This window comes from Loxodonta africana, chromosome 16 (assembly GCF_030014295.1).
Source record: "Loxodonta africana isolate mLoxAfr1 chromosome 16, mLoxAfr1.hap2, whole genome shotgun sequence".
NCBI classification, from domain to species: domain Eukaryota; kingdom Metazoa; phylum Chordata; class Mammalia; order Proboscidea; family Elephantidae; genus Loxodonta; species Loxodonta africana.
In genome coordinates, this window is record NC_087357.1 from 41,408,334 (window position 1) to 41,423,238 (window position 14,905).

A 14,905-nucleotide genomic window follows, 5' to 3' on the forward strand; every position below is an offset into this window, starting at 1 on the left:
TTGCATTTAACTGGTGAGACTCGTATAAATTACAGAAGGGGCCCTGGATTCTCTGTTAGCCCAGAACCAAGACCATTCTCAAAGCCAACTCTTCAAAGATTAGACTGGACTATAAAACGTAATATAATACATGTGAAGAGTGTGCTTCTTAGTTCAAGTAGATACATGAGACTAAATGGGTGGCTTCTATCCAGAGGTGGGATGAGAAGGCAGAAAAGGGTAGGAGCTGGTTGAATGGATACAGGGGAAATCCCAAGGTGGAAAGGGGAAGTGTGGTGTCACATTGTAGGAATTGCAAATAGGATCACATAACAATGTGTGTGTAAATTTTGTATGAGAAATTAACTCAAGCTGTAAACTTTCACCTAAAGCACAATTAAACACACAAAAAATTACAAAAGGGTCATTTGATTTGGGCCTGAATTTGGTATCTCTCTGGTGTTGCTAAACCACTTACCAAGCATTGGATTTGATTAACTTTTTCAGTGTCTCTTATATAATGCTGGTGTTTCTCTTGTTTAACCAATCATATTTTTACTATGTAGATTTCTCATCTTCGGGAGCTGGGGCTACATCATACACAGGTTTATGCTTTGTAATTTTGCTGTCTACTAGATCTTCCTATCTGCTGTTGTCCTATTAAGAACATATCAATTGGTTACTTTTAGAACCTTTTTAGTTTTAATTTTACATTTGGCTGTCTCAAAAATAGTTTTGCTGGAGTAATAGTTTTTGCATGAATGTTGTATGGTTGTCCTGCATGGCTCAGCTTAAGTCAAACATGCTACTCAGGCTTTCCTTTATGTTTCATGTTTCTCCTAAATTCAGCTTCATTGTAAATAATTATTTGCGAGATATAGCACGTTTGTTATTGTTGTTTATGTTCAGTAAGCAGATATATGGGGCAGTAGGTCAGTTGTTCTGAAATAAATAACTTTCCCCCACTTTCAACATTGATCTCTAGGTTGAAAGATACTGAATGCTTTCCACTTTGCACCCTAAGGTCTTCATCTCCCAATTGGCTCCCCAATTGCCAATGACACGTTTAATACAATGCCAATTATGAATATAAAAATGTGAAAATCCACTTGAAAGCCTTATTATTTTTTTATTTGAATAGTGTTCTCTTTTTGTAAGATTATAACCCTACCATTTTTTTTATTTACTATTTTATGGCAATAAGAAAAAAGACATCTGGCTCGTTTCACAAGTGCTTATAATTTGCACTAATACAACTAACTCAAACAGTCTCACCTAGCCAACTAATAGCTAACATTTATTTCAGTAGATTGAATGTTAAAAAGCCCCAAATCTAATAATAATGCTTATATCTCAGCAAATACAGGAGAAACAGAGGTGGGCTTTGTTCCAACATTTGGACCTTGTTATCTGAACCTTTATGGAAGCCCCAGAGAATACACGGGATTCCCAGACCCTTATGATGAGCTAAATACTGGAAAGGTTAGTTTCTTAGTTAAAGTTGTTATTAATAAGCACTGATTAAGGTAAGTCCTTCTTATAATGGTTATAATTAAGGTTCATATTTAAGGGACATCCACTGCCCCAATATAGACCTACCAGATGACTGATATAGTGTTGAAGGATAGAAGTCTTGGCTCCTCAAGTCTTAGGGTGCAAGCATAGGAAAGGATTCTGGGAATCATCTAATTTGGTGATGGCAAATACACAGTGTGACCATTCTGCCCCACTCCTGACTTATGGTAGACATCGGTAATCAATGCTGGCACTCTTTCCTAACAAACCGCAGTGCTACCTGGAAATTATTTTCAACACCATGTTCCAGGAATTTACAAACAATTGGAGGCGATATGCCCGATGAAACCCTTTACTATCCCTGATCTGATCTTCCCCTTCACTTCACCACATTAGAAGCCAAAGTAATATCTTTTAGCTATCTCCCAAGGCCCAAGAAAGGGACTGAGGTAGAGAGAAAAAGCCCTGGGAGGGAAGGGTGGAGGATGGGCTGTGGAGGTGGGAGCCCTCCTTTCCCCTCCAGAAGATTCTGTTGGCAGTACAGCTGGGAAGAATGGATGGTGGCAGCCACTTGGTAGAGTAAGAGGAATATCCACTCTTCATCCTCATGCTCAGCCAGATCATCTATCTCCTTTATTTCCTGGCTACTGCGAGAGTTGTCCTGGTTGCCAACGTGGCAGCCTCCCTCTTCTGAGGAGAAGAGTAGCCAAGCTAGCACAGAAAATGCAGAGCTGAAGTAGGGTGAGGGAGTCCTAGAGTCCCTTCCACCTCCGCCTCCAGCCTCTGATTCAGAGCATAACTTGAAAATTTCCAGAGTCAGAGCATGATCTGGAAACTTCCAGATTCAGAGCATGACTTAAAAACTTCCAGATTCAGAGCATGACTTGAAAACTCCTGACATTGGCCATGGCTAAGATCCCATTCAGCCCTGACATCCCAGGAATCCTTCCTGAAATTGCTGGCTCTTCTTTCAGATACCAAAGACCTGAATCCAGGTGGGAAAGTTGCTGACTAATTCATTTTGGAGGTTACCTATTGCCATGAAGGCAATTCAAACTCATAGCAACCCTATAGGACAGGGTGGAACTGCCCCATAAGGTTTCATGGTTGTACTCTTCAAGGAAGCACACTGCTACATCTTCCTCCCATGGAGTGGCTGGTGGGTTTGAACCACCAACCTTTCGATTAGCAGCCAAGCACTTAGCCGCTGTGTCATAGGGCTCCTTTTTGGAGGTTAGGGCCATGGGAAGGAGAAACTTTCTGTAGCTGGACTAGCTCTAAGAGGGACAGAGTTCTAACTGCTGTTGTTCATGCCTAGAGGAATAATCCTGTGCTTTTACTTCTCAGGGGGAAGGGGTTGCCTACCGAGGCAGGATCTTGGTTGAATTATGCACTTTTCTTGAAAAAACACCACCAGATAAAAAGCTTGAGCCCATTTCAAACGATGACCTGCTGGTTGTTGAGGTAAATGTTGTTGGCATGTAAATAATGCATGATGTGAAATAATGCATGGTGGTGGAATGGCTGGTACTGGCCTACTTGAGCAAGCAGGCCTGAAGGGGACATCAGGGACCAAAGGGTCAGCCCTGGCAGAATTGGAGACCTGAATCATAAAAGTGTCCTTCAACACCCTCTTGATCTACCTATGACAGCACCATGGACTGATGAGACTTCCTTCATCCTTTGAGATGTTAATAAAACCTACTGCCATCAAGTCGATTACAACTCATGCTAACCCCATGTGTTACAGAGTACGTGCTAACCCCATGTGTTACGGACTACACGCTAACCCCGTGTGTTACAGAGTAGAGCAGCTCCATATGGTTTTCTTTGCTGTAATCTTCACAGAAGCAGATTGCTAGGCCTTTCTTTTGCAGCATCTCTGGGTGGGTTCAACCCTCCAACCTCGAGCACAAATTGTTCGCGCCACCCAGGGAACTCTCTGAAGTGTTAATACCCTACTGGAAACTGGCAAGAGCAGCCATACCCCCAAATCAAATGGCCTGTTTGCTAACTGGGGTTGTGGGGTCGTAGGGAGGTGTTCACAGGAGTCAGCCCAACTAGTACAGGTGCCACTACTGATTATTTCCATTTTCAGAGGCAGCTGGTGTATCGCAGGCTTCCCAGAGTGTGAAGCTGTACTTACCTGAAGGCCCATGTTAAAACAACTCTGAGCTTCCACTCCTCACTGAAGACAGGAAGCCTAGGACATTTCCAAGTTCACCTCCCCAACTATTTCTGAGAATCCCAGGAAGATGCTTGCATGTTCCACAAATCGAAATTGCTTACAAGAACAGCCAGCTCACCGATGTCCCAATGCACAGGGCTACCTCCTCCTGCATTGCAAATCATCCCCGTCCCGCAACCTTCCTCAGGCTGCTGCCGCTCTCTTCTTTACTCCTCCATTCCAAGCTTGGACAGGCTCTTATTTCCCCACACCACAGCAGAGACCAAACTACAATTTTTTGAAAGCTTTTACTTCCAGATCTGGGACAATAGTAGGGAAACACAATGAAATGGGCACCTCTCAGTGGCTCAGGCCAGCTTCCTGGGTCTCTCACAGTCGGCCTTCCATCCACCTTCCATCTCCCTCCAGCCTGCCTCCTGTGCCAGTACTCAGCTCTCCATCAGCTCCAACCACAATGGCAGTCGGGGAAAGAGACCCAACAAAGTATAAAGGAAAACCCTGTACTAACTGGAACACAAAACAAATCGATTATCTCTGCTCCAAATAGTTAAACACATACAGGCAAAGATGCTTATGTCATGGATTTAGTAAAAACAAAAGCAAAAAAAAAAAAAAAACAAGTCAACCATCTATATTGCCTATAGTACATGTCAACAGTATAAACTACATCTTATTTATAACAGTAATAGAATACAAATCAGTTATTTTTATCTGCTCCAAATAATTAAACACGGACAGCAAAATAGTTTATGTCATCAATTTAATGAAAACAAAAATGAAATTAAGAACAAAAAACCCCAGCAACATTAAAAAGCTGGAGAGGAGCTAAGATAACCACACTCCAAGCACCCAGGAGCCCTGGTAAGAGAGAAAGCGAGATGTGCGGATTTGTGCCACCCACACTACCTGCCAACAAGGCTTAATGAAAATGGACAACATAGAATGTGATCATGACCCTTGTCCAACTTACAAAGGTCCCATGTTCTGACCCTCGCCCAACTTAAAAAGCCTTATGTTCTGAGTCATATGCAAGTAACAGAAATTTCTGGTAGAGATGAAGAGGCTGCAGCAAAAGGGCAAACTGATGCTCACCCATCTCTCTAGAGCTTGGACCTGCTGCTCCAGATGGGCCTGGTCAGGATAACCTCAGAGAAATGCAGCAGGATTCAGCCTAGCCACTTCAACAGTAGGTGTTAGGCAGGCAGAAGAAGATGACCAAATGAGGCAAACCCACCATTGTTCTAATACCTGCTGGCTTTGGAACCTCTGCTAGGCCACCTACAGACCGTACTCTTTGTCTCATCTGCTCCCTGCTCCTCCTTTCCAGTCTCCTTGTGTGTGACCTAACATATTTGGGGAGCATTTTATGAACTTGCGTTCTCTCCCTTGCTGAATCAGAACTGCCTTGAGATCTCCCATTAGTCTGCACCACATTCAGTGCTCAGTAAATATTACCTGAAACAACCCATTCAGATTCTTCCTTCAGCTCCACCAGCCATCAGCCGTCTTTACTAAACAGACCAAAGATGGCAAGTTGGGAGATTTTCTTTCACACACGGTTTCCTTGTCACTGACCTTTTTAACACCCTATGTCTTGTGTGCCCATGGCACCTTCATGAGCTGCTTACCTGCTCATGATTTTTGTTTGACAAAATCATCCTCCCCCACTAAATTTATTTCTGAAACTGGTGATTGATGATCAGAAAGAGAGCCCCAAGGCCCTACAAAATCGAAGAAACATCCAGCCATGTTAAACACTATAATTTGCATTCTTTAGCTTTCCCAGGTGGTAGGCAGTTTTGCCCCAAGGCTACTCAGGAAGGGCCTGGAACAAAAGCTGAAGCTCCAGACTTCTCTAAATGGTGTTTATTGTCCTCTTTGTGCCCTGAGGGCAGAAGGGAAGTGGGAAGGGGGGAGGGGTGACTGGCTACTCACAGCAGATCCCATCATGGGAATGATCACATATAAACCCTGAGAATCATGACCCAGCCAAGCTGACACACAGTCTTAACCATCACAATAACTATCCTACAGGAACCAAGTAATTTTTATTAGTATCCTAGAGGTGAAAAGTGCCACCACTTTCCTCCTTAGATTGTGTTACACAATTTAATAACTAGGTAGTAACAGAAGAAAATAAATACAACAAAAAAATCATCATTTGCCAGAGTTTGATCCCAGTGTGGCCTCCAGAGCTCATACTGAAGGACTACAAAGCTTGGAGCTCCTTCTTTAGGGTTTTCAAACTTAGTTTATTATGGTGAAAAATTTCTTAAGCAATTTGAGAGTGATCACTCCTGGGTCTCACAAGTTCACCAGTGGTACACACAGCCAACGTGTCTACACTGTCGTAGCCACTGATGTCTGATCCCCAGGCTGGGCTAGTGGACAGAGGAACTGGTTACTAAGAGTGTTCTGGAGCAGACTCTGGGTGGGGACAATATTAAATGGCAAGCATAAAAATACCTAGGACATAATGAAGTACAGCTACTTAAACCGTTACATAGCTCTGGTTGACTGAGGAAGGGAAAGTAACTGAAGACCAGTGGAGGTGTGGTCCAGAAAGAAGGAGAGATGCCAGCTGAGTGAGGGTTTTGGGCAAGATGTGAATTGAAGAGACTTGATGTGCCCTTCCCATGAGGGAAGGCCTGAAGGGCTCATGGTCATTTCTGCCAGGTGAATTGATACTCAGCGTGGTCATTGCTGGGCCTGTCTTCAACTTCCTCATACACATGCGTACATTTAGTAAACTAGTAATAAAACAGAGTGAGAAACAGAGAAGAGGGAAAAAGATTTGGTTCCTATTTCAAAGAAATGTCCACCTAATTTCATTATTTTAAAATATGACATTAGAAATCCTTATTGTTGTTCCTAATTAGAAAATTAATGTTTAAAGTATTCAAACAATAAATATATAAGTTAGCAAGTTCACCATACTCACTCTACCTTTCCCAACATAATTACTGTTTACAGTTTGGTTTATAGTCTTCCAGACTTTCTTCGTGTATATACCAATATTAGAAATTACATTTAATGGGTCCACTTAAAAATAAACTTACTTTCCATGTTTGAGCATATGGATCTACCTCAGTGTTTTATGAACTTTCATTCCATTATATGGAAGTAACATAATTTGTTTAACCAATGGACTATTGATAGATATTTGTATTGTTTCATTTTTTTCTCTATTTCACTCAATGCTGCAATTAACACAATGGTGCTTTTATATTTGCCCACTTGTATGAGTACAAGGGGAGCTGCTGGATTCAAGACTGTTCTTCACTGGTATTTAATTTAGGACTAATTGTTAGATTTAGAATTATATCTACTATAAATCCACATGTAAATAAGAGCAAAAGGAGTTACAGCTGAGCCTTATGTTTGCCATACTTTACAGAAATATCAGCGAAGGCGGAAGTACAGCCTCTCTGCTGTGTTCCATTCAGCCACCATGTTACAAGATGTTGGCGAAGCCATTCAGTTTGAAGTTAGCATTGGGAACTATGGCAACAAGTTTGACACAACCTGTAAGCCTTTGGCATCAACAACCCAATACAGCCGTGCCATATTTGATGGTAAGACTGACCCTAAACTCTTCTCTCCTGTGTACATTTACAGAGGGTGCACCTTGGGGCAAGAAGCATGCCCTTCCTCCTCCCCTGACAGATATTACCCCCAGCATATGATTAGCCAAAAACCAGTTGCCATTGAGTCAGCTTTGACTCCCACTTGTGTGAGTACAGCGGTGCTCCATAGGGTTTTCAATGGCTGATTTTTTGGGGAGCATATCATCAGACCTTTCTTCTGAGGCACTTCTGGGTGAACTTGAACCTCCAAGAACAGCAGCCGAGAACGTTAACCTTTTGCACCACCCAGGGACTCCAGCATATGATTAGTGGAAAGGAAAAGGCTGAATGAGGAAGAGAGTGCAGTTGGAGTTCAGGCATCTTTGAGAGCGGCCAAACCTGAGAAGTTGCAGACCCCATTGCCAGGAGCTGAACTCCAGTGCCTCTCTCCCATGCCCAGTTTTAACACCAACTCTGCCTGTCACATGATAGTCACTCTGCTGAACACTGAGCTCCCCAAAACAGCTCCTGTTCCTGCCCACCTCTGCCCTACCAGGTCCCAAATCTTTCTTATGTTGAGTAGCTGGAGTGGGTGGAACTCAGGCTTGGGCACTTGAAGATCAAGTCTTTGCTCTATTACCCGCACTATGACCAGGATTAAATAACTGCATTTGAACAAAGGTGAACAAAGTTCCTGTGTTGAAGGAGCTGACTTTATAGTGCATAAGATGAATCATAATAGAAGGTAGCATATGAGAAGACCCTAATAAAGGTATTGACAAATGGTTTGCGAAGAGAGAGGAATTCCGATCCAAATATCCTGTAGTTTTATCTACTTTTTGTACAAGCCATTTTAAAATACCCTAGAAAACATCAGCTAATTTTTAATCACATTAAGGGCCTAAGTAATACCAAACCCTATGATAGCCAGCTAAGGCTTTTAAGGAGCCAAAAATTCTTTTTTCTCGCCCCATTTCCAACAAAAATATTTATTTAGAACAAGAATTTTCGGGGACAAATGCATTCAATCTAATTTCCTTAACCTTTTATGGTCTCTATTTTCTTTTGCTCTGTTGTGCAATCAGAAACCCTGGTGGCATAGTGGTTAAGTGCTGTGGCTGCCAACCAAGAGGTCAGTAGTTCAAATCCACCAGGTGCTCCTTGGAAACTCTATGGGGCAGTTCTTCTCTGTCCTATAGGGTCGTTATGAGTCAGAATCAACTCAATGGCACTGGGTTTTTAATGGTTGTGTAATGATCATTGATGTTCAGGTGCATAACCCCAAATCACTAAAGATCCTAAGATTGTTGTGCTCAGTTTACTAGGGTATTTGAGAGAGATTTTCCAAAGCAGGCCTAATGAAGAAGAACTTTTTATCTCTCCCTCAATTGCGTAATTTTATAAAATTGAAGAACCAACCACCCTAACCATCCCCCCAAGCATCTGGATTAATTAGCAGCACAGATTGCACAGCTCTTTGGTAAACCCATTGCCATCGAGTCAATTTTGACTCATAGCCACCCTAGAGGACAGAGTAGGGTTTCCAAGGAGCGGCTGTGGGATTCGAACTGCTGACCTTTTGGTTAGTAGCTGTAGCTCTTAACCACTGCGCCACCAGGCCTCCACTCTTTAGTAAATGTGTCATTTATTTTAAATGTCCAGTGTTCACTGACCCTGATGTTCTACACCAGGGAACTTCTATTATTACTTGCCTTGGGCCCACACGAAGCCAGTTGTTACCCTGACTTCATACTGGGAGGATATTAGTCACCGCCTGGATGCAGTGAACACTCTCCTAGTCATGGCAGAACGGCTGGTGAGTTTCTCTTTTCTACACTTCCTTTTTACCAGAGAGAATTATGTATCAGTTAGGATGCAGGTTAGGCCACTGTAACACAAGACTTCAAAATATAGTGGTAAACAAGAGAAAAGCTGTTTCTTTAGTAACAGTTGAAGTGGGCAGTCCAAGGCTGGTTTGGAGTTTCCATCATGCTGGGGTCCCAGGCTCTTTCTGCCTTGTTGCTCTGCCATCACCAAGGAGTAATTCTTGCCTGCATGGTAGAAGACGGCTCGCCCCCACACCCACCTTCTAGCACTTTTTTTTTTAAGCGTAGTTGTTCCTATAATAAAGTGCAATGGATATACGGTATAATTGTATTAATGACCAGTCCCTCTCCTCTGGGGGGTTGGTGAAATTTAGTCACAACTCTCTTCTAATAACGTCTTGGGGATTCTTTAGTTCTTTTCATCCTGGTTCTTCTCCTCAGTCCTTCCCACTGACCAAGCTGCCCTAATTCCATGTGAATCTGCACAGATGGTGGCTTTCCATGATCAGGGCCTTTGGTTCTCATGGTGGGCACTGCTCAACCTTTCTGCTTTCAGATTACACTCAAAAAGCACACCTCTTCAGTTAATGAAGACTGGAGAGTGGAAGCCTTAGTTGGGTTAATTGAAACAGGATGGGTAAAGAAAAATATATATGCATAAGTGTATATTCATTTGCTCATCTCTTGATATAGGATCACCACCTTTTTCTTCTCTTTGCTTTTTAAATTAATTATTAACGAACTTCGAGGGTTTTTTTTTTAATGTAAGTTCTATGTTATCTTTGTTGCGCAAACAACACATAACTTGTATGATTTTCGGTTTGGGTTTCATTAAAGTGGAGCCAGAACTTAGATTGCTTCATACGTCCCCTTCCAGGCATCGTCCTAGATTTTATGATTTACGCACAATCATTTACTGTAGGCTTGCACTGCTCCAATTTAATAGCATTTTTAAAAGTGTCTGCCATCGTTATGACTCTTCCCAAAGCATTTGATTTAGTTTTCACAGAAATAATTTCTTTTCTGTTCTTAATATTTCGTTGGCTTACATAATATTCAATAGGATTACAGGATTACAATAATAGACACAACACGCACAGGTTTGGGAATGAACACAGCTGGCTCTTGGTAAGCCCATAACTCATAGCAGGAACAGAAGGGCATGGACATTCAAGCTTGCAGCATCTGTGGGCGTCGATCCATGTGTGTTATCATTCAGGTGACCCTATGAGTGAGTTACAGGAAGGTCTGTTATGAGAGCTTCCCTTGTAAAGCTAGGATAGAAAGGGAATTCCTCTAGCTAACTCTATTCTTACTAGCTATTGCAGAGCGATATGAATACCTGTTTTCCCCAGTAATTGCCTCTTTTTACTGAGTCTCTGCTCCTGCCATGCCCAAAGCCCCTGATACACAACTCCAGGAAGCACCACGTACGTAGACCACAAAGTGAAAGACGCCTTCTGAGAACACGTAGGGAGGCATCTCTGGCTGAGCAGCAGCATCTGGATGGGGTTTATGACTTTTTTTTTTAAAAAAAAAAGAAGTAATGTTTTAGTATTACTAACTCCAACCTTTAGGGGTTTTTTTTTCTTTCAATTTTTGGTAACATTTTATCATTAATATAATTTTAAATTTACAAAACAGATGCAATTGCTCAAAGAACTCTTGTTTATTCTTTACGCAGTTTCACCAGTTGTTCACATTTTGCTCATTTGCTTTTTCATTTGCTTCCTCTTTCTGCCTCTCTCTGTCTCTGCTTCTTTCTCCACACACACACACACGCACACGTACACGCACACATCCACATACACACATGTATGTGTGTTTATATATATATTCTATTTCATTGTTGTTTTTTTTTTTTTCAGAATCATTTGAGAGTAAATTGCAAACACCATTTACCCCACATGCTACAGTGTACATTTCCAAAATGTATATAAGGTCTTCCAGTGTATATGAGGACTTTCTCTTGTATAATCACAGTGCAATTATCAAAGCAAGAAACTTCACGTTGACACCCCATAATAATAATAACCCCAGTTCTGATTCAAATTTTGTCAATTTTTCTGGTAACATCCTTTATAGTTATTTTTGTCCCCAGTCCAGAAGGGAATCCAGAATCACACATCGTATTTAGTTGTTGGTTTTCTTTTTTTTTTTTTTATTCTCCTTCAGTTAAGGACAGTTCCTCAGTCTTTCTTTGCTTTTCATGTCTTTGATAGTCTTGAAAGTACAGGCCAGTTATTTTTTAGATTGCCCCTCCATTTGTGTTTGTCTGACGTTTCTTCCTGACTAGATTTACTCTATACATTTTTGGCATGAATAACACACAAGTGATGGTGTGCCCTTTTCTGTGTCCTTTATGTGCATTATATCAGGAGATGAAAGGAGCCCTGGTGGTGCAACGGTTAGGTGCTCAGCTGCTAACCAAAAGGTTGGCGGTTTGAACCCATCCAGCAGCTCTGTGGGATAAAGACTAGCAATCTGCTCCCGTAAAGATTACAGCCTGGAAAACCCTACAGGACAATTCTACTCTGTCTCATGGGGTCACTGTGAGTCAGCATCGACTCGGTGGCACCCAGCAACAACTACATATCAGGAGGCACGTGGTGTTGGTTTGTCCCCTTGTGGTTGTTGTTTGTTGTTACTGTGTGCTGTCAAGTCTATTCCAACTCATAGCGACCCCATACGACAGAGTAGAAGTGCCCCATAGGGTTTCCGAGGCTGTAACCTTTATGAGATCAGATCTCCAGGTCTCTCTCCTGTGGAGCTCCTGAGTGGATTCAAACCACAGACCTTTTGGTTAGCAGCCAAGCACTTAACCACTGTGTCATCAGGGCTCTCTCCGTCCCCTTATTAGTGATACTAATTTTGACCTCTTGTTTAAGATGGTGTCCATGTTTCTTCATTGTATTCTCTTTTTCATAATTGATAAGTAATTTGTGGCAAATATACTGTTCCTCATCAAACTTCCATCCACTAGTTTTAACATCCATTGATGATTCTTGCCTGCATCAGTTATTACTATGATAGCTGCAAATGGTAATATTTTACACTCAATTATTCCTTCTACATCCATTAGTCAGCATTTTCTCAGCAAGAAAGAACTTTCCTTTCTGTCTACTTCTTATTCAATATTTTATATATTAGAATGGACTCATGAATTTCTTATTCCTTTAATATTTTATATATTAGAATGGACTCAAATTTTTATTTTAGTCTATAAAATAAAGATTAAAAAATAAATTATTCAAAAAAATAAATAGGGTATAATCTCTTACCATTATTTATTTTCGATGCTCAAATTGCCCCCAGGACCCCTTTCAAACTGGCTCTCTACCCTTTAGACATAGCTGCATAATTTTTTTTCAGTACTTCCTTGCTTTTTTGGCACAAGAAGATCTTCTCCATTGTACAGTTCTTCATCTTGTACCTTGTTCTTCCCCTATCTTAGCCCTAGAATCACCATTTCTCCAAGGAGCCCTGGTTTCTTTTAGTGGGAAATGGCATTTAAAAAACAAGCTCTGGATACTAGGTGTGCTTCTTCTGGAGTTTCATTACTTCTAGGCCTTCTCAGGAGACAAACAGGCACACGTACACACCTATCTATATTTCAACAGCTATTAATGTTTTTTTTTTTTTATTAATGTTAGAAGTCACGAGTTCATAAGGATACTTCCAGAGTCAGCCAAGTACCACAGGGTTTATTCTAATCTTCCCCATTTCTGTACTTTTAACTCCTTTATTTAACACTGAGAGACCTGACTTCCATCATCCTCAACATGTTTATTCATTTGTTCATCCTAAAATCCACAGGTAAACTACTGGGAAAAACAGACCTATTAATTAAAGTTTGATATGTTTATGATTCTTTTTTTGCCTTTAAACTGAGGATCCGTAGTCAAGGTAGTGTGTTCAAAAGTTACCTGGGTTCAGTGTAGTTATAAGATTCATTTGAAATAAGTTATGTCCATTTGCTTCTGATTATCTTCCACTTTAGTTTTATTTTCCCCCATCCTTGCTAATTTTATTTTATTTATTTCTTTGAATATGTAAATATTTACATGGTTTCAAAGGTCAAAACTATATTGGAAAGACTGTTCTATTGCTTGAAGATTTCAGTGTTGATTGTATTTTGAAGAAAAATAAATAGTACTAAGCTATGGTGAGTGCTATTTAAAAAACCTCTAATTTTTCTGCCATTAAGCATTTTAATATGTATATATATATATTTTTAAATAAAAGTTAAACCTTTCCTGAATGTAATGCAATAATGTAAGCAAGCACAATGATCAATTATTTCCTTTTCTTCTAAATTCTTCAGCAATCAAACATTGAGGCTTTGAAATCAGGGATACAAAGTAAAATTCCTGCAAACCAGCTGGCCGAGCTGTGGTGGAAGCTGATAGATGAAATTATAGAAGACACAAGGTACAGTGATCTTACTTGTATCTCAGAGTTCCTGGCCATGCTGTCCTCCCTTGAACTATCAGAGCGTCTAGAACTGTTTTTAGGGTTTGCTTGAAAAATGAATTTGAACTATTCAAGCTCCTTAAACAGCCTTAACTAGGAGTTGTCTCTGAATCACCACCAGGAAAAGCTCCACTTTCTGATCAGGTGCCAATTCTAAAGGAGCCAAGGAGGCTAAGGTTGGCCCCCCTCCAGGAAGCACCTCCCAGGCCAGCCTCGGGCAAGGACTCTGTGGAAGGGGTGGCCAGGTCTGTGCTTCCCCTTCCCACCAGCTTCGAAGAAAGGTGATCCCTGGCTACCCCAGAGAATGGGATCTAGGGATGGAGCACAGATTTTACCATTCAGAACAGTGATCCTAATTCATAAATGTATTTTTAGAAATAGCCTTTCCACTTCCTCTCTTGCAAAATGCCTAATGAGCACTGTGGCCTAGCCTCTGTTAGGTGAAACCAATGGATTTGACTTGAGCCAGAGGGCCTTTCATAACTACGACTTGGGGAAACAGCTCAGATCTTCTGGCATTTGGAAATCAAAGGGGGAAGTGATTCATTCGAAACTCATATTAAATATTGGCTAAGAAAGTGGTGGACAGAGGAAGTTCCAAAAGAAAAACATATTGAATACTTTCCACAGCAAGAATCGTGGACCTTTTTTTTTTTTGCTTCTGAGCGAATGCCCCAAATCTCTCTATCGTCTTTCGCCATCTGGTGGCTGAACCTGGTAATTGACATGTAGCTGAAATTAAAGTATGCTGGGAATTTAGGTTCAGAGAATTTTAGAACTGGGTCCTCAGGGGTCATCTTTTGCAGTCTTCTCATTTTATAGATGAGGAGACAGAGTCTCCAGAAGGTGAAATGCCACCTCTGACGCCCGGAGTCTTGTTTATCAGTGTAGCTACTCTTTGTACTACAAATTTCTCACAGTCAACATCTGCTTATTGAGGGTCCCACATGTGACTTTTGAGCTAATGATATAGCTTCTGTATATATTTTTGCCTCAAAGAATCATTCTAGGGACTTCACCCTTCAAGTGTTGTTAAAATTATTAATGTAACCAAACAAATATTTGGCAATGACTTTCACATGGGAAATGCCTGTGAAACTTAGGATTTGCTGAACAAAACATAGACGTATCTTTTGATACTTGTGATATGAACTGTTTTTGAAGAACCAAACTGGAGTCTTTTTAGCTTTACTGTAGCAGGAAATTCAGTGCTTAAGGGAAGTCATGCTAGGACCCCGTTTATTGAAGAAGCTGCGTGACATTCAAATAACTGGAAATTCTAGGTAGGAAGAATGTGAGTAGAACTTTCTGGTATTGGTGGCAATACCCCACCCCCCCCGTAGCCCCCACCAGTTGCC

The 14,905-nt window shown here is 41.1% G+C and overlaps 1 protein-coding gene across 2 annotated transcripts in view; it reads left to right on the forward strand.

Annotated features, from left to right (window-relative positions):
- The window catches only part of MYOF (myoferlin), a 190,043-nt gene that overhangs the window by 105,088 nt on the left and 70,050 nt on the right, over positions 1-14,905 (forward strand). For both annotated transcript variants that reach the window (XM_064269568.1, XM_064269569.1), the window contains exons 17-22: positions 546-584; positions 1,337-1,461; positions 2,842-2,958; positions 7,080-7,257; positions 8,940-9,064; positions 13,399-13,505. In XM_064269568.1, the coding sequence (XP_064125638.1) occupies positions 546-584; positions 1,337-1,461; positions 2,842-2,958; positions 7,080-7,257; positions 8,940-9,064; positions 13,399-13,505 (691 nt within the window). The remainder of the gene's footprint in view (positions 1-545; positions 585-1,336; positions 1,462-2,841; positions 2,959-7,079; positions 7,258-8,939; positions 9,065-13,398; positions 13,506-14,905) is intronic.